Genomic DNA, 22,385 nt, shown 5'->3' with positions numbered 1-22,385 from the left:
CATCAGACGGATTAAACTAATCGCACATGATGCTCATCGAAAGAGTTACTGGTTGCATACAATGTAGTCTTAAGGAGAATTCAACATTTATTCTCACGTGAGATTTTCGGTTATGTTTTATTGTGCGTGTGCTGTGCGCACGCATAAAGGAACAGTTCAACGGAAAATGAGCACACTCTGCATTATTCCACAATTGCATAGAAATCCAGAAGGTAATAATTTGGGATTTATTATGTTTATTGAGTCAAACAAAACAGAACATTGCACTGACAGAGTGTGTTGGCGTGTGGTTTAGACGGCAGACTTCATGATGCAGCTGCTATAGTGACGACTTCTGGCCTTCCACTGTTCTGCTCTACACAGGACACATGAACGGAGCCATCCCTGCAACATACACAAATAACGATATAAAAACAATCACATCAAGTGACCCATGCTCTGATCCTGGAACGATATATACCTTTTCATGGTCACCACAGTATCGATGTCATGGTTCTTCTCTCTGGGCTGCAGATTTCTTAAGACAATCTATACATTATACACACAAGCAGACACATGGTTAATTTAGTTACTAATAATAATGCAGGAATAATATTTTTTCCATTTGTTCTTGTCAATTCCATTGCGTTGTGTAAATAAAACAATCCAATGATTCGCAAATCCTTTTCAACCTATATTCAATTGAATACACTACAAAGACAAGCTATTTAATGTTTAAGCTGATAAACTTTGTTCACTCATTTTGAATTTGATGCCTGCAACACGTTCCAAACAGCTGGGACAGGGGCATGTTAATCAATTTGTTACAACACTGAAGCATTTGGGAACTGAGGACAGTAATTGTTGAAGCTTTGTAGGTTGAATTCAATCAAGCAAGAATGGGATCAAATTCAAAATGAGTGAACGAAGTTTATCAGTTTGAACATTAAATGTATTGTCTTTGCAGTGTATTCAATTGAATATAGGTTAAAAAAAGGATAAAAAAATCATTGTATTCAGGTTTTACACAACATTCCAATTTCATTGGAATTGGGGTTTGTAAATAAGGTTACTGATTCTTAAATCACAAAAGTTCAGATCAGTCTGGAATAGCTGTGGTTTCAAATATTAGACTATCAGACTGCAGGCTAAATCGCACAAGAAATAATTCCTCACTTGTTTACAATGCGGTAGGCAAACTCATTTAAATATGTAATTATAAGATCAGTCTATATGATGGAATATTGGAGTCAAAATGTGCCAAAGGCCACCAAATTTGGGCTTTCACAGCCAAAGCGTTTCTCCAGGGGCCCCTGGCCCTCGCTGGCTACTTTTTCCAACTGGCTGACTACCTCTTAGCCTTGCATAGGGTGACATAAACGGGGAGGAAACCAGAGAACTTAAAGGTGGTACTAGGCACCCCTTAAAAGTTACAATGTGTATTTGGTTTGATTTGATTGGTGTTAGTGGCTTTCGATACCTTAGCAAGCTTTTCTGGCTGCTCCGTGAGGGATCTCTGGTAAATCTCCAGACAGAATGAGGAAAGCTCCCCCCCTCCACTCAGGACGTGATGTCTGCGGGCAGGGAGGGGCGTGCCCGATGGAAGGAGAACCGTGAAAACGTCTGCTCCGGATTCATTCACCTCCTGCAACATTCACACACCACCAAGCCAGATAAGAAAAGATTAGAATTTATGTATTCCATTTGTTAGATAGAGTAAGATCCACTAATCAACTGATTAATATACTTCTCTTCTCTGCTTCTCTTCATAGTTGTCAGATTCATCTACCAACCTTTATAGAGCTGACTCAGGTCGGCCTGCACCAGGTCTTAGTTATGCTGTTATAATTTTAGACTGCCAGGGGACTTCCTTTGACACACTGAGCTCCTCTCTCATCTCTCTTTTTATCTGTGTGCATCTGTCAGAAATGCTTGTTGCTTAGCTGTGGGGAGCTTATTCCCCTGAGTCCTTGAGTTTTTTTGCCCAGCAGTTTTCCTTAGATTAGGGTGGCAGCTCTCGCTATGGTCCTGTTCCGTGCCCTGTTGTGCCCTGCTACGCTCTGAAGGGCCCAGCAACGTCCTGCTATGCCCTGCAGCACCCTGGAACGCCTTGCAGTACCATGAACTACTATTTCTAGTCACTGTTCCATTACCTTTATTGTGACTGTTATTGCCACTTTTCATTACCCCCGCCCAACAGGCCCCATCAGACACCATCTACCTGGGTCAGAGCCTGGGTCCTAGGTTTCTTCTTGCTTGCTCTTGGGGGAATAACTACAATTGTTGGATCCTTGTACATTATAGAGTGTGGTCTAGACCTATCTAATCTGTAAAGTGTCTTGAGATAACTCTTGTTATAAATAAAATTGAACTGAATATTCCCTACATAAAGTGTGGCTTTAATTACCAGTATACCTTCGCTAGTATGTCAGTGGCAGACACATCCACTGTGACAGACTCTTCCTCAGGGGCAAGGCCTTCTTTGCCAACCAGTAAGCCTGCTTCTAGTGCTGCTCCCACAGCAATGACCTCATCAGGGGGCGCTGAGCTGAGGAGCTCCACATCAAGAAACATCTCGCGGATCATCTGCTGGAGGCGAGGGATCCTGGCTGAGCCACCGCAGAGAACCACCTAACATACACCCATCAAATGAAAAACATTGCATTAAATTACTGATGGTTCCAACTCAAGGCCTTTACTTCCTTGAAGTCACATTCACAATAAAGGTCACTCTCATCCTCATAATTACAGCTATAATTTTAGTTGTGTTATTTCACAGAATCTTACAACAGCGGCCCTTGCAGCTTTCACTTTGTATTATCCTCAAACTTGTAACGCAGTTCCTGCGTACAATGAGCTAGAGAGCATTTGGGTCAGTCAACGGTTTTCCAACTGTATTTGATGGGGAGTAAAGTATATGCATTGACTTGCCTCACACAGACGTAGTCAAACCTCCGAGTTTGTTAGACTCTCGTAATGGTAATACGTTTGTTTAAGTTAATGGAGGGTCGATAATGGATGAAATATGGACTCAATACTCATGGATCAATACTTGATCTAAGTGTCTGGATTTATTATACCCAAGTATGTGTAAGAAGCACAAGTTCAAGACTGGATAGAAAATATTTTGTACAAGTTACGATCTCCCTGGACAGCGTCAGAAAGCCACAGCTGTCAGAAAACCGGGGGCAATATGAGTTTAGCGCCAAATGTCATCAAAACAGGCCTATCCGATGTTCTTAACTATTGAAGAAAACAGGGAAACAGTTCCAGTTTAATGTAATTTGACAATTTTACCTTTTTTGTGTAGCAATAAACTGATGTGCAGATATACTGGTAAAATTGGGTAGTAGCCTAAAGAATTTTTTCAGATTAAATGATTAAACTTTAGTAGGCCTTAGCCTAAAAACTTACATGTTATAAAAAAAAGTGGGTAATGTAAAACCAAATGTAGCCCTAATATTGGATACAGTACTAAAGAAAGTGTCAAGACAAAGATGTTTATTAAAGATGCACTAAGGTAGGCCTAATTTTACCAAACCCCACAAAGCAGTATTCCTACAATAAACGGGACAGTGAAGTGTTCTGGCGGGTTTGTCTTTGGTGTGATCACATAGACCGTATAAAAAGTAAAAAGTAAAGAGCATGGTGCGATTGAGATGTTATAAGCTAATTAGCTTATTAGCCCCCCCTACCCACACCATACCTGGTTAATGTCACTGGTGGAGAGTCCCGCCATCTCCAGCAAAGGTCTTATTGGCTGGATGCTCTTGTTGAAGAGTGCGGAGCAGAGCAGCTCAAATCGAGCTCTGAGAAAACAACACGGTGAGGTTGTCATGTCAACTATTCATCCACAAATTTTATTAGCATTAACAAATATTTTTGCATATAGTCTTGATGACTGCTATCAAAAGCATGCCAAAATAACTACATCATGATGCCGATTTGTAAGAAGTTTGAATTTGTGCTTTGTCAAGTCCGTTTGTAAGCCGACAAGCACACAACAACTTAAAATGCCTGTTTTTTTAATGGAGTTTGGTTCAATCAGGGCTATGCTATGCTATGCCAAGCGATGCTAAGCAAGAAAACTTCAACCTAGGGATGTGCCGATGGATAATATCATCATGATGGTTGACCGGCACCACAATAGTGGCTCTCCATCGTGACGCCCCCCTACCCTGTCAGACACACGCTAATCCTAGTGTATGGGAATTTGACAACTGTGTCGGGCTTAAACTAGCAAAAAAATTGAGTCGGGCTTTGTGCTATGCTGCCCCTTAAGTATGTAATTGTGCCACAAAAAAACACTAGCTTCACATTTGGTGCGAACACGTCATTAGGTATTGTGTTGTATCTTTACAGCTCATATGTATATCTAGATTATCGATTGGTTATATATATTCACTAATGCGTACGTAAAGCTGGAATGTAACAGTCATCTGCATGGTGAGGTTTTGGTAGATGTTAGGAAAAGCTTTGTGTCAGCTTAACAGCTTACCTTGAGATATTACAGTCAAAGTCGATGCCATCGTGCAGTGAGTCAACAAAGCAGTTTGCTGACTCCAGTGAGGACAGAGAGTGTTTGGCCATGTCTGCTCCGTTCATCAACTTCATCATCGCCCGGGCATTAGCGCTCACATCATGCTTAAAGGTGCTGCACGGCGAACACAGACAACTAACATGAAGATGGCTGGCAGAGTCATATACAAACAAGCTATGTAACACAGTCAGTGTACAGGTGCAGATAAGTATTGTTTTAGTCAGGATACAAGATTTTAGATCCAAAACAGTTTCAACACAAACATTAGAACCTAAAGGACTGTTGTATTAAACTGCATTGGTGTTACCCGGCTGTACTTAATAAACACTGAGTATGTTTACGCTTTTGCAGAGGACAAATTGCAGTACAACGTTCACTGTTCTGTGATGTACTGTATATCTGTAATTTTTGAGCAAACAGCAGAAACTCAGTAGCTACCGTTTGAACTCAGCGGCGAGGTGCTGGGCCAAAGCCTGGGTGAATCTCTCTCCTCCGATGCTGTGGTCAGTGTGCGTGTTGAGAACCCGGAACATTCCTCCATTAACCTGCAGCACTGTCACACTCAGGGACGTCCCTCCCAGCTTATACACCAGGACATGGCTGTTAACACAGTACAGGTTAATTTGAGGGAAAATCATATAGAATGGATACACTTTAATCTCTTAATGAGTCAATTGAGCAAAAAACTGGTGAACTCTAATAACATCTAATATGTGCTAGGAACACAGCGCTCTTCCTTTTCAGCAGCAGCGTACCTCTTTCCAGAAGGACAGTCCTGTCCGATGTTATAGGCCAACAGAGCAGCAGCAGGCTCATGGATCAACCTCAGTACGTGGAACCCTGCAGCTTCAGCTGCCTCCCTGCACAAAGCAAACAGTCTTTTTTAAAAGGTTTCATGATCTAACAAGAAGACATTACAGTGGTTGTGGGTAGTCAAGTGGCCTACCTCAAAGCACGCTTCTGAGCCTGTGCAAACTCAAAAGGGACAGTAATGACCGCCTCTGTGACGTCAGAGCCAAGAGCTGACTGAGCAGTTTCTGTAAAAATGAGAATGATCCATTGACTTACTGTTCTAAGAAGCATGTATCACTGTATGTGTGTGTGTGTGTCACAAACTACCTTTCATTTTGTGGAAGATGAGTTTTGCAACATCATCTGGAGCAATATATTGTGGGTGGTCTCCTGCTGTTATCTCATAATAAGGCTTCCCTTGTCTGTTGACCACCTGAACACAGTACAGTCAGTAAATCGTTGGGGGCTCAGCAAGTGTTTTCAGAACTATTACTACAAGATGAAACTAACAAGTCAGGATGCTTCTGACTGAAGATGAACAGCATTAGGCAAATCAATATTAATGCAGGAAACAAATCTATGTTGTAAAGCAATCAGCACATACATGTTGTGTTGACAAGACACAGAGTGGATTAGTGAAACTCACCTGACACTTGGTCTCTGTTTTGTGAGTTTGTGTCTCTGGATCTTCAAAGCTGTGCATTCAGAGACAGAGAAAGAGAAAATTGATTAGTCACTCTGGACAACTCATTAAGTAATATGACAGGTCCTATATATCACAATAACTGCCTCCTTAAGCATTAAAGTCAAAAGTCAGGCTACTAATTATTCTATGAAAGCACAAATGTTTTCTGAAATTACATTTAATGAGACACCATGCTTTTCTTGTTGGTAACCACAGTGCATTTACTAAACTAATAAAACTTGTTACATATAGGTTTACCAGACAGATGAAGAGCATCAGTGATAATATTTTGACGCCATTTTCCTGCCTGCTGACATGTTATTATATTAGAATATTTAACAAGTGAGTCAAGCTATTATGATAATGTGTCACCAGTAGCTTTATGATTAGCATAGAAGACAGTATAAAGTATGTCACCTTCTGCCCAGCACTTGTTTCACTTTTACAACCGTGTTGGCAGCGTTGCGGACCCGTCCTTGCTTTGCTGCAATACCTACAATCTGCATAAGACACAGATCAAAATCAAGTGATAAGCAGACAGGCTTTACAGCTGAATCATACAACAATCAATAATGTTATAATTTGGTTTACGGAAGACAAATGTTGATATGTAAGTTGTGGAATTCTACTCTGGGATATAATGTTCCACGCAATACAAATTAGACAAGGTCTAAAAAGAGCACAAAACTTTACCGGTAAAAATATAAAAAGGCATGATAACTGACGTAAAGAGAAGTATATGTTGTACCTGTTCAGTGTCTCTGTAGCCCACAACAGCTGGAGTCACTCTGTCTCCTGCATCATTAGCCACCACATCAGCCCGCCCATCCTAATACACACAACACACACAAGTTGCCAAAAATGTATCCGAACCATTTTCTGTTCCTGCAAGTAGAGCTTGGCTACATACTTATTAGGGTTGAAAACAATAAATCAGTTAGTTGATGGTTAGTTAATTGGTGACAGGGGCGGCAGCTCCAGAAGGGGACCCTAAACGTACCTTTCAAGCAACATTTAACAGCTTTGACTGGGGGATCCTGGGGAATTCCCAGGCCAAGGAAGCACAGGAGAGACCCAAGGAAATCATAAGAGGAGGGAGGAAACATGCAAATGTGTTTTTAAGAGGGATGAAACGGCTGTTGAGACGGCCTTCACGAAGGAGGGACAGAACATAATTCTGTTCAGCCAAGGACAGAGGAGCTATCAAATAAGGGATGTGAGATGCACCTATAATATCTCCACCTAGTCCTGGGTCTTCCCTGAGGCCTCCCCCCCAACCGCTGGACGCGCCTGTAACACCTCTCTAGGGAGGCGCCGAGGGGGCATCCTGACCAGATGCACAAACCATCTTAGTTGGCTCCTTTTGATTATGACCATAGTTGATTTCCATAAAGATCATCTTTTGTCCAGCCAGTCTACATGTGTTTTGTTGACTTAAAGGTTTCTGACAGTGTCCCTCTGGGACTCTGGGTATCTTGTGTTGCTACTGCTGGGCTAAGGGGCAGTGAATTTTAGAGGAATTCAAGCATCTCCCAATGTTGGGTTTGAGGGCATATGTGCTATGGCAGGGATGGCTATCACCCCCTCCATGTCTGAGGCCATGGTCCCCTGCCGTTCCTGCCACATGTGAAGGAGATCAATTATCTCAGGGTCATGAGTATAATAAAATGGAGCATTGGATCAGCAGGAGAATAGCTGTTATGTCAGAGTCAACTGTAATCTGAACTGCCATGGAGAAAGAAGCTGAGGCTAAAGACAAAGCTATCTAATTAACAGTCCTAAATTATTGACATTGGCTTTGGGACGACCAGAAGAATTCCGGTTCCAGGCTGCCTTAAAGTGCATAGGTGCTGGGCTCACCCTTTGGGGGTGGGGTAGGGTAAGGAGTTTTGAAAGATTTAGCTGAGGTGCTTTAGCATCTGGGCTTCTAAAGTGTTTCAACGTCAGGACTTAGCTATGTTGTCCATGCTAGTCACAACAGATCCCCAAACCTGTTAGAAAAACACTAAAAAGTCAGCTATGAATAACTATAGCCTATCCTTAGAACCATTGACCATAGAAATGTTAGAAGTTAGAACTACCATTACGTGAAAGGACTTCATACATCTCATATGGATAGTTAGTCTATTACCATCTTAACAACTAGCCTTATGTCAGTGGGATTTTGGAGTTGTGTTTAACTTCGACACTATTTTCTGAACCAGAAGAAAAATAACATCGCAAGAAAAGGCCGGTGAAACAAACTGAGTGTAACTCACCTTAAATATCGCAGCACAAGCGCAAGTGTATCCGAAGTGCACTCCAATAGCAGCCATGCTGGAAGTTCTCAATGAAAGGGCAGCACCACACGCGCATGCGGCTCGCCTACTCGTGTTCCGCTCCCAGGAACAACTTCCGGTAGAACGTTTTCAGAAAAAACGGAACTCGGATTAACACGATTATTTGATAACACATGCTACAATAACACAATGCAATATGTATAAATTAAATCATGGCATTATTATTATTATTATTATTATTATTATTATTATTATTATTATTATTGTTGTCATTAGTTTTAATTAGTAGTAGTAACAGTAGTATTAGTGTTATAAATACAAATTTTAAAACCAGAAACACATTTTTTACATAGAAAATTTAGACCTTTTATATAGGCATAACTGTAACCCAAATGTAAAAATTACAAATAAAATGCCGGCTCCTTTGTGTTAGATTATTTATTTGTTTAGTTATGTCTGAGTTCCATCTTACTGTTATAGTTGGTGGAGATAAATCTTAATTTACTGTTGGTATAGTCAGTGTAGATCATATTTTTTACCTGTTGATTAAAGTTTGAGACGTGATGACGTCAATTTCTGTGTTGAAGGAGCGCGAGTCCGACTCATGAATATTCATTAGGGAACTCATTCCTGAATGGCTAGTACTCGTTGCCTGCTCTGGTTGGGTTGGTTAGGTTTAGGCAGGAGGAGTGGGATTGGTTATGACTCGGGTGAGAATGTCAGGGCGAGCCAATCAGGGATGAGTCTCCCGCTACCGTCCTGCAACAAAAAATAAAAAAGAACTGCGGCTAGTAGCTAATAATAACGACAAACGCTGCCATGTCGGTGTTGTCTCTCGCCATTCTGCTGTTGGCCAGAGTGTTTACCGTTTCTGCAGCAGGCAACTGTGAAGGTTAGACAGCATGGTGTGAGCAAAAGCACAGTGTTGCTAACCCTGTTACCAACACTACAATGTGCAGATATCAGCAACAGGTTTGTCAGCTTTGCATGCCTGTGTGCGTGTGTGTGTGTGTGTGTGGCGGGGGGGGGGGGGGGGGGGGGGGGGGGGGGTCTCCAACAATAATATGCCCTGCATGTCTTTACGAAATGTAACCTTTAACCTTTTATTAAATTATTTTACGACTTGAGTCAGAATATAGTAGTATATGACTTATGTGTATATTGTGGAAATTAATCTAAAATTACATCATTATAGCAGTGATTCCCAACTAGGGAAGGAACAAGGGGTATTTAAAATAATAATAATTAAAATGTATACTTTATTAGTCCCGCAAAGTGAAATTACAATTTAAACTCTGTTGTTATTACACACAGGCCTGAATTACACACACACATGCTCAGTACCTATACATGCACTAATGGATAGATGTCAGAGTGGGGGGCTGCCCATGGAAAGGCCCCCTGAGCAGTTGGGGGTTCAGTGCCTTGCTCAAGAGCACCTTGACAGTGCCCAGGAGGTGAACTTGAGTCAGAATAATCTAGACATCATATTCATGCACCAAACATAGCTGCAAAATAAAACACAACCCATTTTAGTATAACAGTTTTCCACTATACCAGGAATAGGGTTAATTGGTAAACTCACAAAATATCTTAATTAAAATATAAATAAAATAAATACAGTATGTCTCTCTATGTCACACACACACAAACACTAACAATGAACTGGTCTGCAGTGTGTGTGGACTTTCTCTACAGACTGTATGGCAGTCTGACGTCAGCCCACAGTGAACTCACTTCTTCTCTGGTGGAGGAAGAGCTGATCCAGGCCTGCACTGTTGCCCAGGGGAAGGAAGCAAGGCTGGTGAGAACACAGACCCCAAACTCGTTCATCCATGTAACTATTTTAGCAGAGACTTGCATTTATACAATTGGACACCTATTTGTCCATTATCACCTGTCTTTAACCACCAAGGCACAGGATTGCTCAATTCACCCTCTTTTTTGAATTGACAACCCTTCCAGTTCCTTTATGATTGCCATTTTTGATTTTGCAATGGAGTAAAACAGACACCACTCCACGGCATGGTGCCAAACAGATATTTTACAATCCGCCCAGATTATATTGCATGACAATCTACAGTATTGTGTTGTTCAATGACAACTATTCTTATTTCTTCTGCAATATCTGCACACACCATCAGCATGGTTAAGGTTGGGAAAGATTGTGGGTATGGCAATTAAACTAAAACACTTTACTAAGGTTAAGAATAGGTTTAGATGTTTCAAGTCTTTTTGAAAGAGCAACTCAGCCAACCCTTCTTCAGTAAGGATCTCTTGACCAAAGAGGGGGGCGGCCTTGGCTTCGGTGAAATGGTGTTTCTGTCGGGGGGTGTAAATGTTTGTCACTAATATCAATTAACAACTTTCCACGTGAAGTGCAGAATTCACCGATGTGAACATAGTTTCCAGGATACTGGGCTGATTTCTATGTTTTTGTGCTGTTAGTGTTACTACCTGGGAGCCAGTAGTGATGCAGCAACCCGCGTGACAGCATCAGTGTCTCAACCTCTGGCCTCCCATGTCCCCGTTGAGAAGATCTGCCAGCGCCTCAGCAGCGGAGACACGCAGATCTGTCAGCTCAGATATGGTAAAGTGTGTAATACACCACAAAGACACATTCATTTGTGTATGGACAAAATGTAAAAAATTTAAAGCTTGTTTCTGTGTATTCCGGTTGTCTGCAGAGCCTCACCTCAAGGATCTGAGCAGCGACGAGCTCAAAAAGCTGAAAGTCTTGGAGCTGAGGAACATTTTAACCTCATGGGGTGAAGAGTGTAGAGGCTGTCTGGAGAAACATGAGTTTGTCAGCCTCATCCAAGAGAAAGCACCGCTGCATGCTCACAGTATGGAACTATGAATAGTAACTCCTGCCCCTTCTCATCCATACTGCAAAAAGTCAGTTCACTCATTTCTCTCACTTCATTTTCAAGAATATGCACACTGCAATCATTAACTGCACTGTTCCATACCACAACTCACAAGAAACATCGGTTTGTTTTCCAAGCTGAAGGTAGTTATACATCCTGGGGAGAACATTCTTTCTTCATTTTTCTTTAGAGTTTTGAAATGTAGTTTGATTATGATTGATTAACATTTCCTTTGAGGCACATTATGCAGCTTGACAGATGACATGGTGGGAAAAATAATCATTTGAACGCATGATTTACTAACTCATGCTCCCACCTTACTTAACTTATTATCTATTTTGACTAATGTGTACAGCAGGCACACCAATAGCAGCGTTAATTCTTTTGTCCATAGAATGTCAAAAATAGTCCAAATGACCATTATTGTAAATGTATCCAGAGGCAAACGTGAGATTAATATGTGTGTGTTTTGTCAATAACAGTAATATAAAACATTTTCAGTATTTTAAATATTTTCATTCAATAAGTATTTAGGATTTTGTGAAGCTTTTGGTTGTGTAAAGTCCGCAGCTCATTGAATATATTGAACAAGTCCACCCTAACAATAACAATAAGTTTGATATAGCACTTTTTACAAGTCACAGTGTTTCACATGATAAAATTCTTAAAAGTAGTCCCATAACAGCCAAATGAACAAGCAAACAAGAAATAAAATACCTGTTAAAAAAAAATTTCAACACTTAAAACATAGAGAATTATTAACATGAGACAAAAGCCAGTTTACCATTTTTCTCAGTCGCTTTTGCACAATCGTTGACTGTTAAACTTCGTCACTACTATATGACTATTTATATGGACATTAGGTCAGTTCTTTACATGACTATAGTCATTTATCATTGATTTCATTCTAATTCCACTAAGTAAGCATTTCAAAAAATAGTTTGCATTCAGTTGCTATTGAATCATACACCTCTCAAATGCAACTGTACACATGTTAATTGATTAAATCTCTATATGCAGAATAGAGCAACCAAAAATCACAATAAGCCGTCACCCATTTATTAGAGATATATAAGTTGCCAAAGTTGTCAGATGGATAAACTTAGGCTAGATTGCGAACAATTCAATTTCCACACAATTTAGAGCAAACAAACGTAAACAGTTGGCGGGTGAGGATATCACAGCAGATTGTTGGACAGTGTGGCTGAGTCGTGCCAAAAGATTTGTCAGGGGTCATGTCTATGATGCCGGACAGATAGGAGAGATTGGATGACACGTGAGGTTGATACATTTGCAGCATATTTTGTTTTTTCTTGCACATATTGTACAATAGTTTGTGATTATTAATCTTTTTCCCTGTAAGAAGCTTTCTTTGTGTATTTGCCGTTCAACATCAACTGACTGATCAATATTATTCAGCTGCCTTAATATACAATGTTGCAATTGGAAAATATGACAAAGTGGGTAACTATCACACTTTTAGAGCACACTGTCACTGACAAGATGTCTCTGCATTCTGACTGCCTTGGTCTAAGCGATGGATTTGTTCACATATTAAAACGTGTATTCCTGAAAAAGACTTGAGTGACCTACTAGTAATGTAAGGATGGAGCAGGTCTGAGATATACACAAGTATGTGACCATGCCTTGTTCTATATGTCAGAACAACAACTTTAAAATGGATATTGAACTTGATAGGAAGCAATTGTAACGAAGATAAAATGGGTGTGATGTGAGACGTCTTGCTTGACCTGACGTGTACTCCATTTCTTAAATTCCTGACGCAACATTTTCATCAGCTCAGATGTAATGAAGAGCAATACAGTCTGTTTCTATCCCATAACATTTCAACATGTAATAAAGCTCTGTTATGTGTACTGCATCCTGTACTGGAGGCCAAAGTGTCACCTGGAGCTCCGCAATACTAATAAAGTAATCTCACTTTGCCAGACCCTCCTCCGAAGCGCGCTGAAGGAGAGTCGGGCTACTCCATATAGCATTCAGGGATGGAGAGAAACATGCCCTGGTTTAATGGCATTTCTCTAAACCAATCAGAATCGTCCTGGGCGATGACAACTCCGCACACAGCCAATGCAAAATAGTTGTGCAAGAGAAAACCTTACCTTGCAGAGATCTGAGGAGCAGTCAACAACAGTCCTCATAAGAAATTCATACAAAGAAAGCGGAATGTAATGGAAAAAACATCCGTCCAGTGGAATTTCCTCAGCAGCGGAGCAATCCCATAAGGGGAATGAGAAGGATATAGACTACTGACAAACTAACCTGTAACCTCACAGTGAGAGTAGCAGTTCCACCTTTTTATTTTCATTTCATAAAATAAATTAAAGGAATTAAACTGAAACCAAAGGCTCTTCCTGTAAGTACAACAGACAACCAATGTGAAGGTATTTAAATAAGAATGCTGTTATTTTAATAAATCATTGCATTAGACATTGTTTTTAAAGACAATGCTTATTATTCTGAACTTGGCTGTATCACACACTGTTTAATGCCCTATTGTGTCCGCCACATGTTCATTTTCAAGCTAACAGGAGAGTTTGTGAGCTTTACATTCATCCAAAAAAAAGACTGCTCTGTTTACCTTTAAAATACTCTATTATTACATATATTATGTTTACTATGTTCTGCTTTGTGGTTGCAGGCAGAGAACCTTTGTTTTTCTAGTCCTCTTTAATATGAACTAATATGATGTGGTGACTTTTTTACACTTCACCAGCTCTAAGTTGGCTTTATGAAACAGTTTAATACTGGACACACATGACAGCCCACACAAAGGGCAGCTGTCAAGACTGTAACAGGAAGTGAGCTCTCTACTGCAGTCCTGTCTCAGAAAACAGTTCCTGTGTGTTAATCACCCCTCTGTCATAAAGACTCAGTTTGTTCCTCAATCTCTCCTTGGCTGGGTTTTCCACTACAATGGAGTCAGCTGAAACACACAAAACAAAGCAACTGATCACTTTCACTAGGCTAACACACACACATACATACACACATGATCAGATGCAGGTTTGGTGAGCAAAACCCACAGAGTCTTACCACTTCTGTGTGGAATCTTACTTACTCTGGGAACTGTCAGTGTGATTGAGTGTGTAGCCGTTGGCTCGGCAGTCCTCACAGGCAAGATCCCCTGTCTCAGCAGGGCAGCTGCACTGTACAGGCCAGCTGTTGTACAAGTTTGCTGCTGCCTCACCACTAGCACCCATGACGTCACTCAGATATGTCACCTCCGACTGGCTGCATTCACGGGGTCCTGTCTGTGTTGAAGAACCAGGAAGGCTGTGCTGCTCATCGTGCTCTACAGGTATGGAGGATGAGGGGCTTAACTGTGCATTAATAGGTTCTCCATCATCCAAGCTGTGGGGTTGATTGGCAGGGGGGTAGCTAGGTGAAGGAAGCAGCTTGCTTAATGCCAAAAGTACCTGAGGACAAGTTAAATTATTAGTATTTTTCTTCTCCAGACTAGTTATCAGAACATGAGGTGCAGTGTCACAAGTAAGCAATTGGACCTGTGAGCTTGGAATATTTTTTTTTGGTTCCTAAAATTCAAGAATGAACTTATATTGCTCACATTCTCCATTTTTGGTCTGCTGCGATGGCGGCTAGCAGTGCAGTCCAAGGCCAGACGTAGAAGGCCGAGGGCCACAGCAACTGGCCACTGACCTGCCGCAACATCCGAAAAATGCAGACAAGAGTCCACACCACCGCTGTCCTCCACCTCAGATACAAGCAGATCTCTCTGGCAGAGCAGACAGATGTTGATGAGTACAGCACATCAGAAAGTCACAACACTTGATGTGAGCATATACAACTGTTGTTGTAAGACATCCCAATGTATTATGTAGCCATGAAGTCCCTGTTCCATCTCCAGTGTTGACTCACCAGTGGTGTATGTTTAGGCACGTCCTCTATGACCTTCCGTCCTGTTACTGTTTCCATGATAACCTGAAACCAGGCAAATTGTAATTAATGGCTGGAGTTAATAAATTATACTGTATTTTTAGTTTAGCAACATTTACTCACAGTTACATCTATTCAAGTAATTATTTTAAATTTCTACTACTTTTAGAGGGCAATACTGTACTTTGCTGATAAAAACTGAGGATCTGATTGTTTCTGCAGACAGCATATATTTCTAAGAAGGCTAGCAGTATGGGTCACTAACATCCAATATGACCTCATAAGGGGCCAGATTCCAGATTGGCCCAACTAAGCTTTAATTTCCTCAAGACAGAGCAGGATACCTAGGGCTCAGTTTACACCTTTCGCCATTTCTAGACACCACTCTAGGACCATAGGCAGGCTGGGGGCACTCATATTTATGATAAAAAACCTCATAAAGTAAAATTTTAATGCCACGGGACCTTTGATTGCTGCAGTCGGCAGAGGTGAAACAAGCTATAATGTAAGTTAATGTTGTCAGACACTTAGAATATTAATCTGAGCCTCTATGTGGCAAAACAAGCACTTTTGTGAACGTAAATACAACCTGGACAATTGCTCTATTAACTTACATTGTCGCTTGTTTCTCCACTGCCAACTGCACCGATCTCGCTTAGTACTGGACCAATGTCGAGGTTATTGTTTCCATCGGTCAATTAGCCACAAAACAAAAGAAAATAGGCTCCAGGCTGAAAAAAACATACTTACCCGTTAAGTCAGCAATCTTGACTGCCCCTGTTCAAATTGTTCCATTCATTTAAATTAACCATAGTCTTTGCAATAACTTGTCTTCTTTATATCGGAATTCTTAAACAGTAAGATAAACAATTTATCACTCAACTGCATATTACAAAGCCCCCTAATGTTGGTTTTGTCATGTTATGCCAGAAGTGCACACAAGATAAAGAAAGCTTAGCTAAGCAGTTCAAACTCACCATTCCAAAGCTGTAAACATCCAGGCTGAAGGACAGCTTGCCATCTCTAATATATTCCTCAGGGAGGTATCCCAGGTTGCTATGGAACCTTGTATCCAGAGTGATAGTACAGTGCTGATTGGCTGCATGAGGACGGAGACGAGCCAACCCAAAATCAGAAAGCTTGGGCTGCAGGGCATCATCCAAGAGTATGTTAGCACTGTGTAGAGAAGCCATATGTGTAAACTTCTGAACTTCACAGACAGCAGAGAAACACAAGACCGATGGAAGACAACTGACAGTGGAAGTCCTAAAACACACAATCTTTAGGGTGCATGGAATGACATTTAAAAACCAATACATTAACACAATTAATTTCTTATATCTAAAAATGATTGCATAATCTTTTGGCTAAATGGGAAAAGGCATACATTCAGTATATGACAAGTTTGGTAGCATCTGTTAGGGGGCTAAATAAATACATTTTGGCAAGGGAAAAACTGCCATGGCCACATTCAAAGGAATATCTTGACCTTTGACCTCAAGATATCCAAATGAAAAGAGGTTATATTTGTAATATCTATGGATGTAAACTAATCCCATGCAGGTTTTCTCATGCAGTATAAATGCAATGAATAGTGTGTTCAAATATTTATGCACACTGGGGTCCTTAAACAGTCCTGGAATTGCATAATTTGGGTCTGACTGAAAAGCTGAGACTCATGTGGATTCAACGAGCCCTATTGTAATCCTGTGTGATGATGTTAGTCCCCATAATAGCCGTTTCATTGAACAAAGATCATTTTTGGGAAACCTCACTATATTACATGATCTGTTTTGACCTTTAGGATAATCCCAGCCTCACGAAACTTTACAACCACAAAGTAGAGTCCCAGAGCATTCAGTGGATCTCTGGCTTTCCTGTATTGACAATAATGGAGTTACTGAGCAGTTCCAAGAACAGAAGTGCTCGCCATCCAATCACAGAAAAATGCAATTCTTGCAGAAATCTCCAAATATAGAACGTTTTTAATAACAAATCACAGCATGCATTTTTTATTTTTTGTTCCTCATGGTCTTGGTGACCAGATGTTTTTGACATTGTGGTAAAATTTGGTAATTTTGCACCAGATCTGTTTAAGAAAATTGTATCAACCACAGAATTGCTGCAACAACCTATGAGACAAAGGAAAGCAAGTGAACAATCATAATATACTTTTATCATAATGTTCTGAGCCCTTATAAACTCTAAACGTTTTCTAAAACTTTATTAGGCGCCTAACCCAAACACAATGCTCCCCACATAATTTGACACACTTTTCAGTGCTAAATCTCAGATGAATCTTCAGTTTCCCAGCAGGTTCTACAAGGCATACACTGTTGCCTGCCATCTCCCCCTAAAGATACCCTGCCCCACCCCTAAAAAAGACAGAGATTGGTCTATAGTGGGTCTCTAAGGGTTAATAATGAAAAGAACTGGCAATAAATAGCATTAGTGGAGCATTCCTTTGCATGTAGTTGCATTCCCAGCAGGTATAAAGTAACACCTTGTATAACATTGACATATAGCTACAAATAATAAATAGTAGAAATCACCTTTTTTGGTGTAATAAATTGTAGTAATTTCACATTGACCGCTTTCCTTCTAACACTGAGCTTTCTGATCTTTCCAGTCTAAGCTGGCTACCAACAAATTACATAATGTTCATATTGAGTGTTGCACATCACAGTGACCATGCCCTCTTCCAAGAGACAACAGACAAAGGGAAAATCCTAGATACTTTATGTTGTACCTGGAGATGTTGCCACAGATCACTGGGCAAGGCTGGGCTGTATGGAGGTGATGCAAGGCCTTTGCAGTTCCTTTAATGATGGCAAGACGCTCTTGCCAGGACAGACGGGGCTCTCCATCCTGTACAGAGAAAACATATCGTTTTAGATTTAACACAAATATATGCCTTTAAAGAGCTGAAAATATCCAAATTAACTGTAGGTGTTGGAAAAGTGGATGTAACTCTGGTATCTGTGGAGATAGACTAAAACCCAAGTTACTTTTAGCACTGTGAAATATGTTTCTATTCTTACTGTCTATCACCTAAATGAAATGAACCCAACACCGAGCTCAGTGCAAAGAGACAGGTGCCTCAACAGAGTGTCTCAGACAAAAAGGTGCATACAACTGCAGCATCCTTGGGCAGTATAACAACAATAAAGTGTTTTTAAAAATGAAATCATGTGTGTGTAACCTGTGTGAACCTGACAATGCAGGTTTGTGTAAAAAACCAACTAGACCAAACAATAAAATATTTTACCAATACTGCATGTGCCGTGACATAAAGATGGCACAGGTGTATCTAAATGTACCGATATGTATGTTTACATGCACATAAAAGTGCACTCACAATTTCAAAGTTTGAGCTATGAATGCAATTACTAGAAGTTCCTCATTATAATAGTGTGTTTACGGGACGAACATTTTTCTTCAAGCAGTTGTGGTTTAATATCAAAGTCTACAGTCTGTCTGAGTTTTTAATATTTAAGTCTAACTTTTTAAGCATCATATTTCTTCAAAAGTTTTAATTATATATTTCTCAAAATAAAAAAGCCCTTGTTACATTCTGCAAAACACACTTTACACTTGTGCACACCTGGGACCCATAAGCACACTTCCTGTTTACTGACAGTACTAACTAACTGTTTTGTTCTGGCTTGGTAAACAAGTCACACACAGAAAAACCCTTCCTGATGGCCTTAAATCAAAATGAACATCTGCAGTGGGCCAGCAGATAAATTTACCAAATGCACCTCATGTGGTCTGCGAAAGAGCAGACAAATGTACCTCATGTAGTCTGTGAAAGAGCGATCCATTGGGGAGGTAAGGATACACCAGACAGTAGCGGTCTTCATCAGAAAAACAACACAACAAGTCTAAGATGTTTGGATGTTGGTACCTGCAACACATCACCACACTTAACATTGAACACACTCTAGCAGATAAAATATAGAAGGTATTTTGAAAGTGAGGGTTACCACATACAAATGATGGATTTCCATTTCTTTTCTAAAGATACCCCACAGCTTCTTCCATGGCTCCTTATTTATCTGGAGAATAATGGATAAGGAATGCATTTCAGTTAGATGTTCATTAATTAGAAGCCCATTGTAGATGAGTTTACAGGAGTCAAACACATGTCTGTGTTCACATGGGACACACAGAGCTCATACTGATATAAGTCCTCCTGAGAGCACAAACAGCACTGAATAGCAAGCATGTTTCCCAAAATGTCATATGGTGTAAGAATCATTAATCACCTGTTTAAAAAGCTTTACTGCAATCTTTCTATTTCCTATCTGTGCACTGTAGACATCAGAAAAGTGCCCCTCTGCAATTCTCATGTGATGATGAAAATCTCTGGTTCCTTCTATGATGTCTTGGAAAGTGATTGCGGGTGGCTGATTTTCTCCAGCGGAGTTCACTGGAAAACAGACATATCAGTATGAACCCCAAAGGGCTTCATTCATTCTGATTCACACTAGTACAAAATTCAACACCAGCCTATTGTGGAAAGGGAGATTCCATCAAAACATTATATTTTACAAATGTAGGTATGTGAGATGAATTATTTATATCAGTTCATTCTAATGTTGTTTTTTTTACTTACTGGCACATAATGCTTGACTTTCAGAACTCGCCCCTAGTTGGAAGGATCCCTTTTCAAAAAATTACAGACAGGATTTGTCATTTATTCTTCTTGCAGCTCACAGCTCAAGTCTGAAGACACGTTCAACAAAGGAACAACAACTCTACCTTCATTTCAGTTGTTGACATCTGCCCTTTGGACTCTACATGTTGATTGCTTGGGGGCACAGGCAACTCTGAAATAGACAGATTTCAGTCAGGGTAGGTGGCAAAGCCTGGTAGAACATTTTTGGAAATATGTAATTCTTATGTCTTTGAATTTGGAACATATACATTACAAAAGTATTTCTTTTTTAATACCCTTGTGGCAAAACAAACACATTCCCCTCTTTACTTAATGACCTCTTTATATTTTCAATTCATGGTCACTGATTCAGTATTTTGTTGTTTTGAAATATTTTGCTACTTGGACATTTCTGTTCAGGGATTGATATCAGTGTTGCATTTTCTTTATATTTCTCTAGTGTTCTGTAAATTCATTTTTTAATTTACTTTTTAATTGATTACATTCTCCTTTCTGTGTGAAACAAGTAGCCATGTGGGCAACATGTGTATGTAACGTTAGTCTGAGAGGGTTTATTGTTATGCGAAGTGAGGCTCTCCGTGTGTAGAAAAGTACTGTAGGCAGCAGCTGCCGCTGACACAGTGATGTGCATAGTTTTGATAAGTAGTCAGTGAAACTAAAGCAGTTTAGTGTTCTATGTTCGCTGCAATACCAACTAAATCACCTGATTAATAACATAATCACAATGTCTCCCGGCCATTTCCCCCTGCAGAAAGCTCCTACTAGCCAGGCTAGAGCTAATATAGTTAACCTAAATAAACGAGCAGAAAACTGCAACCAGCCAGGCTAAAGATAATATAGTTAGTATATAGAAACAATCAGAAAGCTGCAACCAGCCAGGCTAAGCTAATTGAGTTAGCCTAAAGAAACAAGCAGAATGCTGCTACCAGCCAGGCTAAAGCTAATTGAGTTAGCCTAAAGAAACAAGCAGAAAGCTGCTACCAGCCAGGCTAAAGCTAAAATAGTTACCCTAAAGAAACAAGGGGTCATCCGTCACAAACCAACGTTACGGTTCAGATTTCTACCAAATTTCCCTCTCCCAAATCCCTTCAGAAGTAGTCACAGCGATGACTTCCTCTGGTGTTTGTAAAGCATTAAAGTTCAACAAAGAATGGTTTAAAATAGAAAAGATAATTTTCATTTTTATCTTCTGTGTAGATGCACTCCCCTACAAAATCACCGCAGTAAGAAACAACAACAAAATACTATAAAACAAAAACAACAGAAAAGGCAGAGCAATACAATATCAATAGAATAGCAATAGATGTAATCATTATTGCCGTTAATTGTTTGTAACTGACCTCCAGCTTTAACCTGGAAGAGTTGCAGGGCCCTAAGGTGGCCCATGTCTTGCAGCACCTTAAGTAGGTCCTGGACTCTTGAGTTCTCCTGAGCCCAGGACCACAGCAGCTCTCTCGTGGGACTCCGACCTGCTGCCTCCACACGCTCCAACATGCGAACTTCTAACAAGCTGGGGAAAACTCGGATAGCTGGAGATCAAGACAAACGGTGGACATTAAACCATGTCAAAGTGAGCTCTCAGAGGAAAGCAGTCTGTATACACCATTCATTCCCCATTTACTGCTATGTAAGTTAACTGATAAAATTGAACTTGATTTAATAAACTAGATCTTTATTAATTTGAGTGAAACTAAAAGAGTGTTTTCTGGCCAGAAGAGCATAATATATCTCCATTGTCAGAGATATAAAGCACAGATAGGTCGTAACCAAGTTCAGGTTCAGTGACAACAATAAAATTATTGTAATATTGTAATAATTATATAAAATAATCTTAATGTTGGTTATTTGACAAAGAATATTTGATCATTTGTACATCTCTTTTTTAAACTTTCATGCCAATGAAGCTCTTTGGAATTTGAATAGATTTGTATGCAGGTGGGACCCTATGGGCGCGACCATGGGTGAGACGAGTTAAATGTCAAAGTTGGAAGGTGAAAACCTGTTATTTCTTCATAACTGTCTATGGTTATATGTGGCTGCGCTAGACCTGTGTCAATCAAACTCAACCCAAATCTCCACCCACAATGATAAAAGCTGTTCCTCACCTAGTCCACGCCATCCGAACCTGTCATCTCCACTGTCCATTATTTGACAGAATCTTTCGACGACAACCGGAGGGACATCGTAGAGGAAAGTTGACGAGTCCATCTGAGCAGGCGCTCCGAGAGGAGGACACTGGTCCACTTACTATAGTGTTGTTGTGCTTCAGTGTTGCTCAAATGCGGAAATTTAACTATCCGCCCGCTAGATAGCTGACTGAGGACGTCATCAGTAAACTTGCGCGCACTTTACCATATTATACTGTATATTCAACAAAAAAACAAGTTCCACAGTCAAACAACCGCATATGAAGTAACAATTGTGGAAGGATGTCGCACGATGTAAGTTACGCTTCCTCCAGTAGCTTGTAATCAGAAGTAATGCGTTTTTTTTAAAGATTACTTTTTTTGGGGGGGGGGATTTCCCTAGCCTAGTGGATATAGACAGCAATGTGGGGAGATCATAATGTTGATTAAGGATGATGATGATGATTTTTAATGGACAGTTATCCATTTCTATCCTGGCAAGTAAGTCTAAAAGT

At 40.3% G+C, this 22,385-nt stretch overlaps 3 protein-coding genes across 3 annotated transcripts; 1 reads left to right on the top strand and 2 right to left on the bottom strand.

The window, feature by feature from the left end:
* Positions 1 to 219: 219 nt before the first annotated feature.
* On the bottom strand, positions 220 to 8,391 carry hspa14 (heat shock protein 14). Its single transcript, XM_034863937.1, has 14 exons — positions 8,255 to 8,391; positions 6,745 to 6,825; positions 6,414 to 6,496; positions 5,958 to 6,006; positions 5,639 to 5,744; positions 5,466 to 5,556; positions 5,275 to 5,379; positions 4,958 to 5,119; positions 4,478 to 4,633; positions 3,686 to 3,788; positions 2,395 to 2,610; positions 1,460 to 1,624; positions 461 to 528; positions 220 to 384 (listed from the first exon to the last, which is right to left on the bottom strand). The coding sequence occupies exons 1-14, from the start codon at positions 8,309 to 8,311 to the stop codon at positions 306 to 308; spliced, it is 1,521 nt and encodes a 506-aa protein (XP_034719828.1). The 5' UTR covers positions 8,312 to 8,391; the 3' UTR covers positions 220 to 305.
* A 681-nt stretch (positions 8,392 to 9,072) lies between these two features.
* Positions 9,073 to 11,639, top strand: cdnf (cerebral dopamine neurotrophic factor). The gene is made up of 4 exons (XM_034864001.1): positions 9,073 to 9,167; positions 9,952 to 10,079; positions 10,724 to 10,865; positions 10,963 to 11,639. Exons 1-4 carry the CDS (start codon positions 9,095 to 9,097, stop codon positions 11,133 to 11,135), a joined length of 516 nt encoding a protein of 171 aa, XP_034719892.1. The 5' UTR covers positions 9,073 to 9,094; the 3' UTR covers positions 11,136 to 11,639.
* A 1,690-nt stretch (positions 11,640 to 13,329) lies between these two features.
* On the bottom strand, positions 13,330 to 22,067 carry irak3 (interleukin-1 receptor-associated kinase 3). Its single transcript, XM_034863935.1, has 13 exons — positions 21,850 to 22,067; positions 21,085 to 21,273; positions 19,828 to 19,895; positions 19,682 to 19,730; positions 19,332 to 19,495; positions 19,057 to 19,121; positions 18,859 to 18,970; positions 17,813 to 17,931; positions 16,041 to 16,239; positions 15,046 to 15,108; positions 14,735 to 14,902; positions 14,228 to 14,585; positions 13,330 to 14,092 (listed from the first exon to the last, which is right to left on the bottom strand). The coding sequence occupies exons 1-13, from the start codon at positions 21,950 to 21,952 to the stop codon at positions 13,977 to 13,979; spliced, it is 1,773 nt and encodes a 590-aa protein (XP_034719826.1). The 5' UTR covers positions 21,953 to 22,067; the 3' UTR covers positions 13,330 to 13,976.
* Positions 22,068 to 22,385: the final 318 nt, after the last annotated feature.

Source organism: Etheostoma cragini, chromosome 23, assembly GCF_013103735.1.
Source record: "Etheostoma cragini isolate CJK2018 chromosome 23, CSU_Ecrag_1.0, whole genome shotgun sequence".
NCBI classification, from domain to species: Eukaryota; Metazoa; Chordata; class Actinopteri; order Perciformes; family Percidae; genus Etheostoma; species Etheostoma cragini.
The sequence above is the reverse complement of the archived record's forward strand: the minus strand, read 5'-3'. Positions and strand labels throughout refer to the sequence as shown.